Source organism: Peromyscus eremicus, chromosome 16_21 (genome assembly GCF_949786415.1).
Source record: "Peromyscus eremicus chromosome 16_21, PerEre_H2_v1, whole genome shotgun sequence".
NCBI classification, from domain to species: domain Eukaryota; kingdom Metazoa; phylum Chordata; class Mammalia; order Rodentia; family Cricetidae; genus Peromyscus; species Peromyscus eremicus.
Window position 1 is genome coordinate 61582075 of NC_081432.1, and position 15000 is coordinate 61597074.

The 15000-nt window shown below is 53.9% G+C and overlaps 1 protein-coding gene across 1 annotated transcript in view; it reads right to left on the reverse strand.

Annotated features, from left to right (window-relative positions):
• Positions 1 to 6795: 6795 nt before the first annotated feature.
• Mdfi (MyoD family inhibitor) overlaps positions 6796 to 15000 on the reverse strand; it is a 16543-nt gene continuing 8338 nt past the window's right edge. Inside the window, exons 3-4 of the mRNA XM_059243915.1 lie at positions 11330 to 11557; positions 6796 to 7472 (exon numbers count right to left, since the gene is read on the reverse strand). Coding sequence (XP_059099898.1) covers positions 7216 to 7472; positions 11330 to 11557 — 485 coding nt within the window. The 3' untranslated portion in view covers positions 6796 to 7215. The remainder of the gene's footprint in view (positions 7473 to 11329; positions 11558 to 15000) is intronic.

Genomic DNA, 15000 nt, shown 5'->3' on the forward strand with positions numbered 1-15000 from the left:
GGGGATAGAGGAGAAGGAGGGCAGGTAAAAGAAAGGGAAGGGAAGGAAATAAGGACCTGGTTAGAGAGAACGTCCCCCGTAGTCTTGGGCATTTGAACATCTCATCCCCAGTTGGTGGCGCTGTTTGGAGGTCCAGGAAGTGCGCCGTTGTGGGAAAGCATGTCTCTGGAGGTGGCGTTGAGAGTTGAGAAACCCATGCCATTTCCAGTTTGCTCTCTGCTCTATGCTTGTGGTTCAAGATGTGGGCTGTCAGCATCCCGCTGCAGCCACCATGCCTGCCTCGTGCTTCCAGACTTCCTTGACAGGACAGACCTCACGTCTCTGGAGCCATAAGCCCAAATCAACTCTTTCTTCAAACTGCCTTGACCATGGTGTTTTACCATAGCAACAGGGAAGTTATCTAAGAGAAAGAATCCAAACATTTGCCAGCTTCCCGGGGGCACTGCACGTCCCTTCCAGCCCCACCCTTAGGGCAGCAGTGGGTGACAGTGATTCTGACTTTGACACTGGGGGTGGGAGTCCCTTGGCCTCAGCTTGTGTGAGCAGAGGCACACAGCGCGCTCTGGCCCCTTTAGCTCAGCTCTGTGTTCGGGAGGTTTCTCCATGTTGTTGTAGGCAGTTCAAATCCTGTCTTCTCCCTGCTGGATAGAATTCAATACACGGATCCGTATGTCTGCTCTGCCAGCAGGAGACAGTCAGGTTTCCCATCTGGGGACTTTGATGAATAGTATGACATTTGGTTTGTGAGTCCACGGTGTTTTCTACACCGCTAGCAGGTAATATGGTATGTGAGTATCCACGTGGTAGCTTTTGCCTAAGGAGATGTCCCAATTTACAGTTGCAGGGGCAACGTATGAGGGGTAGGAGGACTCAGGTGCATGCCACCCTCAAGAGGTGAAAGTTACCCCAAGGCAAAGAGTTGACAGTTATCTCTAAGTGGAGGAAGCTGGAATTCCCCACCCTGAGAGCGGGCGAGTTGGAGAGCGGGATCACCTCTGTCCTTCTAGTCAAGGAGACAATACAGATTAAACCACACTGCCAGGAGGTGATGGCGCATGCCCCAGCACTGGGAGACAGAGGCAGGTGGATCTCTGTGAGTTCAAGGTCAGCCTGGTCTACAGAGAGAGTTCTAGGACAGTCAGGACTGCATAGAGAAACCCTGTTGTGAAAAACAAAAACAACAACAAAAACTAAAGCAAACAACAACAACAAAAAATCCCACACTTGTTTCTGCTGTTTGCCAAATATCACTTACTGAAGGCTTTAGATCTCCGGACTAGACTCTTCCCACGGCTCTCCTTAGCTTCTGGGCTGTGGTGTCATAGAGGGGCTGAGAGCGGCTTGGAGTGAGTGGGAAGGCAGAGGAGACCACAGACTTCAACTCCTCAGGTTGGCTGAGGACTTGGAGCTGAGGACCACTGGTCCTAGAAGGGAAGGGACATGGGGGCAGCTGGTATCTGGGGTCCCAAGGACAAGGATGAAGAGGACAGGAGGCAAATCCTCCATCAATCTGGCCATGGAGCACATTATTATTGTTATTATGAAGTATCCCAAGGCTGATGCTCACGCTGGCCTGGCCAGGGGAGGGGAGGCCCTAATGGTCCCATAAATCCAGGCCATAAAGAGTAATGGGGGGAGACAAATGAGATAATTAGAAATAAATCTCACCGAGGTCTCTATTCATCAGCATCTCTGGAACTGGCCAATCTTCCAAGCCATTAGCCAGGGCCTCTAATTAATGCTAAGCTGCCCAGTTCTGTGGAAGCTCCATGTTTGGGGAGGGACCCAGGCTGAGGGGCATCACTGCCCCCACAGCCCACGATGGGTGACCTTGGGAGGAGCTGAGGGCCAGGTCCCCCCAGCACACTCCTCTCCCGGTGTGCAGGGCCTTACTCAACCACTCTGTCTCTGTTCTTCCTTTTTAAATCACATTTTATTTGTGGGTTTGGTGTGTGTCTTTGCCTGCTGAGCCTTCCCCCAGCCCTGATTCCCGTTCTCCAGCTCACCCCATACCTTCATCTTCTGTGCGTCCTGGTATTTTTTTCTCACCAGATGGCCATGTCGCTGTGGGTGAGCCATGGAGGGTCTCAGTTAGAAGGTGTCGTGAGGGCCACCTGGGAAACACTCCACTGTCTGTCTTTCCTGTCACCTGGTCAACAGCAGGACAAGGACCCATCACAACCCATGCCCCAGAGCAGTCTGGGAGCAGGGAGCTGCACTTGGGGTGTTAGCTCCTAGGACCCTGTTTATCCTCCCTCTCTCCTAGAGCTGGAAGCCTCTCCTATCCGTCTGCCCCTTGCCTTAACCTCATCTCCATCTCCACCAAGCCATCGATGTCAAAGGCATGCATCCTTCCTGAGCTGTGTGTCACTGTTGGGGGTTTCGAGGCCAGCAACCCCACCAAACATGTCTCCTGCCCCCACAGAGCAGTCTAATCTGCTAGCGGCTCCCATTGCTTTCGTTTCCCAGCCTGCCTTCTCCCCAGCCCCAAAGTACGCCTTCTCTACTCTCCAGGGCTTTGGAGGGATGGCCATGAAGTAAACCTTCTCCAAGGCATAGAAATGTCACGTGACTGTGGCCTAGCCAATCACAGCCCTCCACTCAGCACAGCCATAGGTCTGTCGCATAAACTGAGTAAATTACTATTTCCTTGTCTTCAATCTAGGATTTCTCAGGGGTGCAAACTGAGACTGTAGTGGACAGCCAGTGTATGAACGCCCGCAAGGCCCCCAGCCCCTGCTCCTCTGCAGTAATGAGGACGCTATCCCCCTAAAAGCAGGTTTAGAGGTGGTGGAACTGAGAGAAGAGAGGTGATGGCCGAGCTGGGAAAGGGTGCCAAAGCCACTGAGGTCCTGTGGCATGGCTGTCATCCCAGATTGTGACCCTTCTCTCCCTGGGAAAGCCAGAGCTCAGGAAAGCGATGAGTCCTGTCGTCACACCCTCTGTGTCCCCAAAGCCACGTCTGTGGCCATGCTGCTTTCCCAGCTACCGTGGAGTCCTGCTGCCCCCCACCTACCCAGAAATAGGGGTTCGCAGCAGTCCTGACGGCCTCAGTGACCACGCCGACCCCACAACTGGTTGGCAGAGGCCCAGGACACGACTGGCCCCCTCCGGAGCCAGGGGTGGTGTTCTGAAACTCTAAGTGCCCGTTAGTGAGGGAGGCTGAGGGCATGCGTGAGCATCCTGCCTCACAAGCAGGCCTCTCTCCCACTGTGCAGCACCTCTTAGGGCAGGACATGAGGTCCCAGGATGGTTCAGGCCAGGGACAGCTGCCCTTGGGCTCCTCATCTTATCTACAAGTGTAAGAACGGCCACCTTGGTGTGGACAGCTCAGGAGTGAAGAAATGTCCTGGATGAGGGTGGCCAGGGTAGGGTTCCAAAGATCAGGGAAAAGGCAGAGGCAGGCGCTCCCCGACTCCGGCCATCAGATCTCCAGAGTCCCTTAAGCTCCGGTGTGCACAGAGGATGCCAAGGCCCAGAGAGGGGGACGGCCTTGTTCTGTGACCCACAGCAGAGCCAGCTGAGAACCGTCACCCAGCTCTGTCCAGCTGTAAGCTAAGGTAGGTGCCATCAGAGGATTGTGGGGGAGAGAAGGGGTGCCTGGGAGGCTTTCCCGGGGGGCTGGCTGGTGCAAACGGTAGAGGACAGCTCTAGGTGAATGCTCTCAGCTTCTTGGAAGAGAGGAGACACTTGGGAATGAAGATGGTGGGGGAGCAGGGCAGGTATGGCAATCCAGGGTGGACTTCAACCTCTGCAGGGGAGTCTCGGTTCTGGAATGTAGAGTGGGGGATGCCATGTGATTGTGTGGAGGGTATGTGTGTGTGTGTGTGTGTGTGTGTGTGTGTGTGTGTGGTATGCATATGAAGGTGTGTGTGTGTGTATGTGTGTTATGCATATGAAGATGTGTGTGTGTGTCAGGGGTATGCATATGAAGGTGTGTATGTGTGTAGGGGTATGTGTATGTGAAGGTGAGTGTGTGTGTGTGTGTGTGTGTGTAGGGTTATGTGTATGTGAAGGTGAGTGTGTGTGTGTGTGTAGGGGTATGTATAGATGAAGGAAAATACATATGGAATAGGTGTTCTGGTAAAGGTGTATGTATGTCGAGGAGTGTTCCTTGAAGGTGTGTGTGTGTGTGTGTGTGTGTGTGTGTGTGTGTGTGTGTGTATAAGGGTGTGAGTAGAAGGGCCTGTGTGTGAATGAGTGTGCACATGAATGGGAGTTCCTGTAGAGATGTGTGTGTGTCAAGCAAAGTGTATGCACATGAAGGTATATGTGTGTGTGTGCATGTACACACACACACATACACACACACACACACACACCCCTGAAGAAATGTGCATAGGAATGAGTATGCATGCTGAGCCTGGCTAGATCCTTCCTGTGTCCTGCCCCCACCCTGCTCAGCTCTCGGATTCAGCCACTATCCTAAAGAAAACAGCCTGGAGCCTGCAACAGGAAATCAGTGTTTGGACTGCAGAGGTGCCTCTTCCTGCCTTTGCCAGCAGTCTGTGAGCAGACAGGGAGGCCAGGAGGGGCTTCCTGCCCACCTGGCTTGATGCCGAATTGGTCAGGAGCCCCCCATCCTTTACCCTGGATTTCCTGACCACCTCTCAGCCCCCAACCCCAGACTGAGGGAGACCTGAGGCTGCCAGGGTGAACAGAAGCCACTTCCCAAGTCTCCTCCAGTGAAAAGAGCGGAGGGCAGTGGGAGCCTGGGACAGCCCGAGGCCATGTGTGTGGTCGACATTCACAGAGGCCCACTGGGGGCCCTGCCAGGGTCAGAGACACTCGTGTGCCCGGGGATGCCACTTTCAGACTCTGTCTGAGACGTGTTCCTACTGTGTTGCTAACTTGTAACCTGTCCCAGCCACCGGAGTGTGGGATTACAGGCATGCACCATTATACCCACCTTTCATTTTCTGGAATCTTCTTCAGAGATAGCACATTTATGTAAATGGGTGTGTTCATGACTGCTGAGAATGGACAAGAATAAAGCCAAGTCACCCATCCACTGCACTCGGTGGCTCTGCCTCAGCCCTGGGGTTACCGAGAGGATCGAATTACCTTCACAATTTTTGTTGAAAAACAATAACAAAAAGAAGCTGCATGTGGTGGTGCGTGCCTTTAATCCCAGTACTGGGGAGGGAGGGGCAGGCAGATCTGTGAGTTCGAGACCAGCCTGGTCCACATAGTGAGCTCCAGGACAGCAGGACTACATAGAAAGACCCTGTCTCAAAACAAACAAACAAACAAACAAACAAACAGGCATATGAACGCAGATTGGACTCCAGCCTTGGACATTTGCAGTAACTAAATAAAAATTGTAAACAAATGAATATAGACAAACTAATGAGCTCTAGGGGACCTTGGGCTTTCTCATGGCTTGATTGTGACTCCAGGCTGGTTCTGTCTTTTCCTGTTTCCAGTGTGGTGTTAGAATCCGGAAAGCAGGCAAAGTGAGGCCTGTGGCATGGGCCTGTAGGGCACGAGTCCCCTTTAGGGTCTGTCACTGCAGCCTTCTGTAGGGCAGTGCACTGCTCTGTAGTATTCCCTAAGAGTTTGGGTTGCCTACAGCCCTTCCGAGTGTCCTTCTCTCAGAAATTCCGTGAGCCACACCAGCCATGGAGATGGAAACAGCACCTGCTCATACTTCTGTACGTCTACATTTCACAGTTCCTCCTCAGCCAAGTCTCATCCTTGGACCCCTAAGTCCCTGCCATGTGACCTGATCCTGATCCCTGTGGGCCTACGTACCCCAGGGCAGGTCAGCGATACCTGGGTCTGCCACTGCTGGCCACATCCTACTTTTTGCCTGAATGGGTCACTGGACCCATGACCTCCGAGGCTCCTGTGGTCGTGACGAGGCTTCCTTCTCTTCCTGCCTCTGGCAACTGGGTCCCAGGACTTGGGCCAGGGAATATGATCCTTGTTCAGGCCACATCTGCCCCCGACCCCCAGGATCTCGGGTACAAGTCAGGGTGTGCAGGCCTGGGGTAACCCCTTCCTAAGGCACCTCTCTGCAGTTGACACAGGGTCAGCCTGAGTCTTGGAGCAACTCCATCGGGAAGCTCGGAGGAGCTGCAGTCAGCAGGAGATTAATTAATCAAAGCCTGAACACATCTGTTGTTAATCACAGCCAAGGGTAACTCTTCCCTTGCTGGGCTGCGTGTCAGTTGGCGGGCATCGGGAACAGTGGTGAGAAGTGGACCTATCCTTTTTCCTCCCTTGCAGGAAGGGAAACCATGAGCCAGGGAGAAGGGCAGTGTGTCTTCTTAGGAAGTAGAAAGCAGAAGAAAAAGGGATCCCAGAGAGCAGCACAGGGGTGTGTGTGTGTGTGTGTGTGTGTGTGTTAGCGTGCCTGTGTGCCACAGGACAACCTCAGGGTCAGCCCTCGCCTTCCATCTCATTCGAAACAATTTCTTGTGTGACAGCTGGCCTTCAAGCTTCCAGAGTCTCCTGTCCGTCTTGCTGTAGGAGCTGGAATGGCAGACACGGGTTTCTACATCCATATTCTATGTGGATTCTGGGGAGTCAAAGCCAATTTCTCATGCTTGTGTGGTGGGTGTTTTACTTACCAGCCCATCCAGGGCCCATACAAGGTGCCGGCAGGAAGGGTTTGCTTTTGAGCATTCACGTCCCCACACTTTGTCACAAGTCCCGAAGAAAGTGGAGACTGAACAAATATCTTTATTTACAGCAACGGATAGCACAGGCCCTCCCTCTACCCCACTTCCAGTCTTTTCCTTACTGTCCCCCCCCCCCAACCCCACCCCGAGCCCCACCCTCTTGGGTCGCTATAAGGGTTAGGCCCCTACAAGAGCCTAAATGAGCCGGGGAGGAGGGAAGGGGCCTGGCAGTGGGCCGGGCAGGTGTCTTTTCACATTTTCTGTCCTCCAAGCTGGGGTAGCAGAGGGAGGTGGGCACCTGGAGCAGAGAGGTAGAGAAGGACATGGGCCTCCCATCCACCCCCCACCCCTACCTTTCACAGTGTTCTGAGTCCTGGCAGCTAACTGGTTCTGTCCCACCAGGTTCTAGATGCCGTGTTCCTGGTCACCCATCGAGAAGAGCAGGCTTGTCTGTTACAGACCCGTCCCGTGGCTAAGATGGCTCCTGGGCCATCCCACCTTCTCACATCTGGGTTGGGATTCTGAGGGGGCCCTGGGGTCAGGGGAGGTGTCAGGCTTTGTGTGACAGCTCTGGGGCCGCTCTGGGGCGTCAGGAGGAGAAGCAGAGTCCACAGCACTCCATGCAGATCTCCAGGCAGTCTGCCGATTCGCAGCAGGCGTCCACGATGCCACAGTCCAGGTCACAGGGCAGGTCACAGTCCGCACACTCGCCGGAACCACAGCAGCAGCAGCAGAGGCAGGAGTCCTCTGAGCTGCAGGAGCCACAGGTGGCGCAGTCCAGGACGAGGTTGCACAGTGTCAGGAACTCACAGAACAGACACGACAGTATGCAGTGGACGCAGCAATCTGTGGGCAGTGGGTAGGCGAGTGAGAGGCGCGAGCAAGGGAACCCCAACAGTCCGACAGAGCGGCTGAGCGCCTACAGTGTCACCCAGCTTCTGTGGTCCCCATTGCCTCGAGAAGCAAATGGAGCTAGTGGGGATACCCCGTGTCTTTATAGGGACAGGAGGCGAGCAAAGTGGAGTGGGGTTGGAGGAGCCCAGGCAGCCTGCACCGGGAGCCCCCGTTCTGACTTGCCCTCTGATTACGTATTTAACAAACTGGGGTGAAGAGGTGTTCCGGGCCCTGTTATAAGTGCTGTGCAGGAAGTACACTCGCCTAAGCCTCCTGTAACAACTCTATGAGGTGGGCTGTAATTAGCCTCATTCTACAGATGAAGAAACTGAGGTACAGAGATTAGCCACTTAAAAATATATCCAAAGGGCTGGGAATTCGGCTCAGTTAACAGAGTGATTGCCTAGCATGCGGGAGGCCCTGAGTTCAATTCCCCACACTGCAGAAACTGGGCATGGTGGTGCACACCTGTAATCCCAGTATCTGGGAGGCAGGAGCAGGAAGATCAGCAGTTCAGGGGTATCCTCAACTACTTGGTGAGTTTGAGGTCAGCCTGGGCTACATGAAACAAATAAACCACAATATTGCAATCCAGAATTCTGCTCACCCCTCACTCATTAAGCTCCACACTCTGTCTTGGGCTGTACCACAATCTGTTGTCTGTCCCAGAGCCAGGAAGACCTTTTAAAATAGAGGCTGAAAAAATAAAACTGAGCCAGAGGCTGTATCAGATCCCGCTCAGAGCATCGCGGACTCCCTGCAGGGGTAAGCTTAGGTTCCTGGTGGTCCTCGGGCTGGTGAGCTGTCTTTCCTGACTATTCCTGGGCACCTTCTACTCTGCTCCGTCCAAACTGACCTTCTGGTGGAACCCCGGCCAAGCACGGCCGAGCGGGTACCCCTCTCTCTGCCTGGAGTAGTCTCACTCCTTTCTTTCCTTATTTCTCCAAAAGTCATCTCTCCAGCAGGCTCCGCTACCCCTGCCCAGTAGAAAGGAGAACTCTCCTCACCCCGGCACACCCCTCACCACCCTCTGGCACACTTCTGTCTTCCTAGCTCTCTCGCTGCCCACCGCACAAAAGGCTTTGAGAAGATGGTCATCTCACTCTTGCCAGGTTGTGGTGGCTTGAAAGAAAATGGCCCCCAATGGAGAGGCACCATTAGGAGGTGTGGCCCTGTTGGAGGAAGTGCGTCACTGTGAGGGCGGGCTTTGAGGTCTCTTTTGCTCAAGCTTCCCTCAGTGTAACTGTTCAGTCGATTTCCTGTTGCCTGCAAGATGTAGCACTCTCAGCTCCAGCACCATGTCTGCCTGCACGCTGTCATGCTCCCCTTCATGATGACAATGGACTGAACCTCTGAAACTGTGAGCCACCCTCAATGAAGTGTTTTCTTTGTAAGAGTTGCCGTGGTCATGGTGTCTCTTCACAGCAATAGTAAACCCTGACTAAGACACAGGTTCTGCCAGGGCAGTCACCTGGGTCTGTCATGGTCACAGATGTGCCACATGTCAGTAGATGTGGCTCAGTCAGTAGAATGCTTCCCTACGAAGTGCGGTCACACAGTCCCGAGTCCTATCCCAGCACCGTGTATACAGTTGTGGATGTGTGTGTCTGCAACCCCAGCTCGTGGCAGGTACAGGCAAGAGGATCAGGAGTTCAAGGTCATCGTCGGCTACATAAAGGATCTGAGGCCAGCTTGGGCTACACAAAATGAACACAGAGGCACTCAGTTGAGCTGGTGGACTGTAGCTCTCCCTGCTGAGTGCTGGGCAGGGAACCCTCCTGAGGGCCAGGACAGAGGACAGAACACCCAGCCCCACCCACCAGAGCTACACTTTGCTGACTGATGCGATCCAGCATCCGGTGTGGCAGTCAGGTCTTCTATCTATGCCCAAAATGGATACGGTAGTTCCCTTCAAATGCAAATGTGGTAAATCACTGCAGTATTAAAATCTTTGGTCCATCTTAACCATCCCGTGTGTCAGCAGGTGGTCTTTGCGTCCCTCAACATAATTGGTATAGTTAATAAAAACCTTCCCAGAGTCCCTGCCTCCTGGAGTCCCAGTCAGCCTGCCAAATGCCAAACACACCCTGTTCATGTTTCCCACCTGGATCCTTGTCTCAGCCTCTCACACTGGTGTGGCTGTTCCCACGCTAATACAATCTCTATACCTGCACCTGTCACGTGGATAATGATCCCATGTGTGCCCTTCTCCTGAGAGCCCACTGAGGGCATGGGCTAGGTAACAGGATGCAGGAGATGCCCAGAACCCACAGTTGTTATTATTATTTATTTTCTTGCACCCCTCGGAATTGAACCCAAGGCCTCGAACATGCTAGACAAGTGCTCTACCACCTAGCCACGTCTCCTCCCCACCTTCCCCAGAGCAAGTTCAGTGAATGGCTTCCTGTCGTAAAATACTTAGGGGAGAATCTACCCCAAGGGGTGAGAAGGTTTCAGAATGCCTTACTTAACAGATTCGGGGGTGTGGTGGGAGGTGGGGAGGTGAGAGGGGGCCAGGGCCCACCCTAGAAAGACTGGCTCAGTGGTTAAGAGCATTTGCTGTTCTTGTAGAGGACCTGGGTTTGAGTCCATCCAGTTGGATTCCTAGCTTCCACATGGCGGCTCTCAACCAATTCGTAACTCCAGTTCCAGGGGATCTGACACCCTCTCTGGCCTCTGAGGGCACCGGGCACACCCATGGTGCACACACATCCGTGCAGGCAAAACTCATACACATAAAATAAACAAATCTTAAAAACAGCAACAACAAATGCACACATTGAATCCTGCTCGCAGGGGGCCAGGCCAGGGTCCCCCAACATGAGTAGGTGCCCCCACTTCCTCCCACCCCCACCCCACCCACACCTACAACTCAGCATCATTTTATTCTCTCCTTTTGCTTTGACTAAACAGATGGTCCACTCCTAAAGGAATTTTTTTTTCATTTTCTTTGGTGCTGGAGATGGAAAGCAGAGCGTGTACATGCTAAGCACGTGCCCCACAACCCCCTGGTGGAAATTTTCTAATTCTAGAAATAAAGTGGCTTAAGCTGGATCAGCCCAGGTGGCTACACTCCTTGTCAGAGAGCCCGAGAGAGTCGGGCTGGGACACTCACCGACAGGGTGTACTCTGCAAGGAGTACTAAGCTTCTAGGACGTCTCACTCTGCAAGGAGTACTAAGCTTCTAGGACGTCAAGAGCTCCCCTGAGCCAGGCTCTTGGACCCCTTGTATCAACCTTCCCCTTGGCTTCTGCCCAGCCTCTAGCTGTTTTTTCCCTGGGCCCCATGGATGATTCACTGGAGGCTGGAGGTCTGCCTTTCGATACACACACCCCACATACATGTGGAGGTCAGAGGTCAACTTGGAGGAGTCAGCATATCCACCATGTGGATACCAGGAAGCAAACTCAGGTCACATCAATCCTACTTCAGTCTCCGAGTGCTGGACAGTAGGGGTGCGGGCCACCACGCCTGGTTTATTGCTGCTTGAGACAGGGTCTTATTATGCAGCCCAGGACGGCCTTGATTCTCCTGCCTCATCCTCCTAAGTGCTGAGCCAGTAGGCATGAAGCATTGCGTCCAGCTGAGCTAGGCATTTCTTTCTTTCTTTCTTTCTTTCTTTCTTTCTTTCTTTCTTTCTTTCTTTCTTTCTTTCTTTTTTTTAAGACAGGATTTCTCTGTGTAACAGCTCTGGCTGACCTGGAACTCTTTGTAGACCAGGCTGGCCTCGAACTCACAGAGCTATGCATTTCTTAAGCAGCAGCTGGTGACGCTGCCTGTCTGTGGCTGTGGGATGGCAGGGGTCTTACCTTCCTGTGCCTGCAGGGGGACCTGGGAAGCCGACCGAGGGCTGCCTTTGCTCTTCCTCCCAGCCTGGCTGCCCAGAGATGGGTGCGCCTGCAACTTCCGGTGGGCCTTGGGGCCTCCTGGAGCACCATTCCCCGTATGCCCAGCACTGCCCAGTTCTGAGGGGTGGTTGTGGCTGGAGCCATTTGGCAGTAGTGGGGTGCAGCCTACGGGGTTCCCCTGAGGCTGGCCTGGAGAGATGGAGACAGAGAGTGATCACCCTCCAGTGACCGGTGTGAATCCCGCCTATTTCATTCTTAGTTGCCTGTGTCCTTTACGTGGAGAAACTGAGGCCTAAGAAGCAGAAATGACTAACCCAGAGTGACTCCGTGGGACATTCGGAGACAGGGGCTCAGCTCTCAACTCCCACGGCAGTGCTCATCGCAGAGAAACCAAAACCAAAACCAAAGGTACAAAGCAGGGGTGCCTGGACCCCACCTTCTTACTCCACATGAAATCTGCTCTCTTGTTTTAGGCTCTGGGATCTGGGTTAGAATGCTGGGGTCGGGGAGACTCTGTTGGCTGGGGTTGCTTAGGATGGCAGTGAATCAGTTAACCGTCACCCCGGCCTCTGCCAACCCCCCAGCTGTTTTCGCCCTTGGTGCTGCTGGGTGACTTATTGGGAACATCTGTTTGGAAACACATGCTTGGCCCTGGACTCGAGGGCCCCTCACAGCAGCCCCTTTATTTTCTGCTTCTTGCCCTCAGCCCTGCGCAATCCCATCTTGCCCTGCTGCTGTGGGCAGAGAGTGACGAAGGGGCTTCTGTTCTGGGTCTAGGGGTGTGTGTGTGTGGGTAGAAGAAGAGCTGGTGCGGAGAGAGACCTCCAGGAAGGCCGGTTACCCTCCTAGCCCAAGCAACCCGTTTTAGGAAGCTGAGCATGGGGATGCCCCCAAGCCCTCAGATGCTTTCTAGAGCTCACTCAAAGGCTGCTCCACTGAGCCGCTTCGCACTAGGCTCAGGAGGTGAGGGTGTGTGTGTTATGCTGGTAGGGGTGTAAGAAGGGGTCACGAGAGGTCCCCCCTCCAGCTGCTGAATGCCTCCTGCAAACAAGGGGCATTTCCATTCCCTTAGCTGGGTCCTAAAGCCCTCACTTCTCCAGGCTGACTCGTGGATCTACATTCTACAGGAGGAGATGTCAGGGGGTGCTCAGGAGAGAGGAAGGTGGCCTCAGTGCCACTCTGGACTGTGGGGGCTGGACACACTGCGTGCCAGTCACTGTCCCTTAAACACTCACTGTGTGCCAGTCACTGTCCCTTAAACACTCACTGTGTGCCAGTCACTGTCCCCTTGAACACTCACTGCGTGCCGGTCACTGTCCCTTGAACACTCACTGCGTGCCAGTCACTGTCCCTTGAACATTCACTGCGTGCCACTCACTGTCCCTTGAACACTCACTGCGTGCCACTCACTGTCCCTTGAACGCTCACTGCGTGCCAGTCACTGTCCCCTTGAACACTCACTGCGTGCCAGTCACTGTCCCCTTGAACACTCACTGCGTGCCACTGTCCCCTTGAACACTCCCTGTGTGCCAGTCACTGTCCCTTGAACACTCCCTGTGTGCCGGTCACTGTCCCTTGAACACTCACTGTGTGCTGGTCACTGTCCCTTGAACACTCACTGCGTGCCAGTCACTGTCCCCTTGAACACTTACTGCGTGCCAGTCACTGTCCCTTAAACACTCACTGCATGCCAGTCACTGTCCCCTTGAACACTCGCTGCATGCTGGTCACTGTCCCCTTGAACACTCACTGCGTGCCGGTCACTGTCCCTTGAACATTCACTGCGTGCCAGTCACTGTCCCCTTGAACACTCACTGCGTGCCGGTCACTGTCTCTTGAACACTCACTGCATGCCAGTCACTGTCCCTTGAACACTCGCTGCGTGCCACTCACTGTCCCTTGAACACTCACTGCGTGCCGGCCAGTCACTGTCCCTTGAACACTCACTGCGTGCCAGTCACTGTCCCTTGAACACTCACTGTGTGCCGGTCACTGTCCCTTAAACATTCACTGTGTGCTGGTCACTGTCCCTTGAACACTCACTGTGTGCCAGTCACTGTCCCTTGAACACTCACTGTGTGCCAGTCACTGTCCCTTGAACACTCACTGCGTGCCGGTCACTGTCCCTTGAACACTCACTGCGTGCCGGCCAGTCACTGTCCCTTGAACACTCACTGCGTGCCAGTCACTGTCCCTTGAACACTCACTGCGTGCCGGTCACTGTCCCTTAAACATTCACTGTGTGCTGGTCACTGTCCCTTGAACACTCACTGTGTGCCAGTCACTGTCCCTTGAACACTCACTGTGTGCCAGTCACTGTCCCTTGAACACTCACTGCGTGCCGGTCACTGTCCCTTGAACACTCACTGCGTGCCGGCCAGTCACTGTCCCTTGAACACTCACTGCGTGCCAGTCACTGTCCCTTGAACACTCACTGCGTGCCGGCCAGTCACTGTCCCCAATACTTGCTAATTGTTTTCTCATGGAATCCTCTTTATAAGACTCCCCCTTCCCCAGTCTTTTGTAGCCAAAGCTGGACTCAAACTGGCTTTGTAGCTGGCGATGATGACCTTGAACAGGAGTTCAAGTCCCTCATCCTCCTGTCTCCACTTCCGACATGCTGGGATTACTGGTGTAGACCACCATGCCTGGACCACTACCTTTTTTCCTGATGAGGAAACCAAGTTCAGGAGGTGGAAAGTAAGTTTCCCAAGGCCACACAGCTGGTAAATCGCGGAAGTGGGATTGACTTGAGATACCTAGCTGGCTCAGGACAGGCAAAGGGTGGGGCAGAGGCAGGGGACTGAGGGACTGAGGAAAACTGCCATACTTTTTTTTTTTTTTCTTTTTTGGTTTTTGGTTTTTGGAGACAGGGTTTCTCTGTGTAGTTTTGGTGCCTGTCCTGGATCTCACTCTGTAGTCCAGGCTGGCCTTGAACTCACAGAGATCCACCTGGCTCTGCCTCCCAAGTGCTGGGATTAAAGGTGTGTGCCACCACTGCCCAGCTCATACTTCTTATAAGTAGTTAACACGTTTTGAGTAGGTATTAGGGGCAAGACAGTGTACTAAGATGCTTACGTGAGTAATGTCTCTGAACATCACAAGCAATCTATTATTGGCACATTTCTCAGATGAAAATCTTGAGGCCCAGCCGGGTCCTCACAGAAGATTCCACAGCTAGGAAGTACAGAGAGGAGTCTGGAGTCTGGGAGGACACCACCAGTGACAAGCTGGGAAACAGAGGTGCCATGCTGGGGTGGGGGCAAACAGGAGCAAAGCCGCAGGAGTGGCCAGGCCTGAATCCTCCTGGCTCCAGAGCAGACTGGCTGAGCCTCTGGCCAGCTTCACTGTCCTGCTGTCTAAACATGGGCACAGTGGCCAGAGGGAGGGAGTCTGTGGTGAGCCCAGGGCCCTGGGAGGTACTGCAGACACAAAGCTCGCCTGTGGCCTCAGTTGTGGGGTGGCCAAGGGTGGGCGTGGTGTTGAGTCACAGCGCAAACACTCAAGGCCACAGACACAGGGGTGTCTGTCCCACTCTCACCTGGGGCCCCTCCCTGTGGCCACGGCCGTGACCTCCTTTTCTCAAGTGTGTGTGTGTGTGTGTGTGTGTGTGTGTGTGTGTGCGCACACGC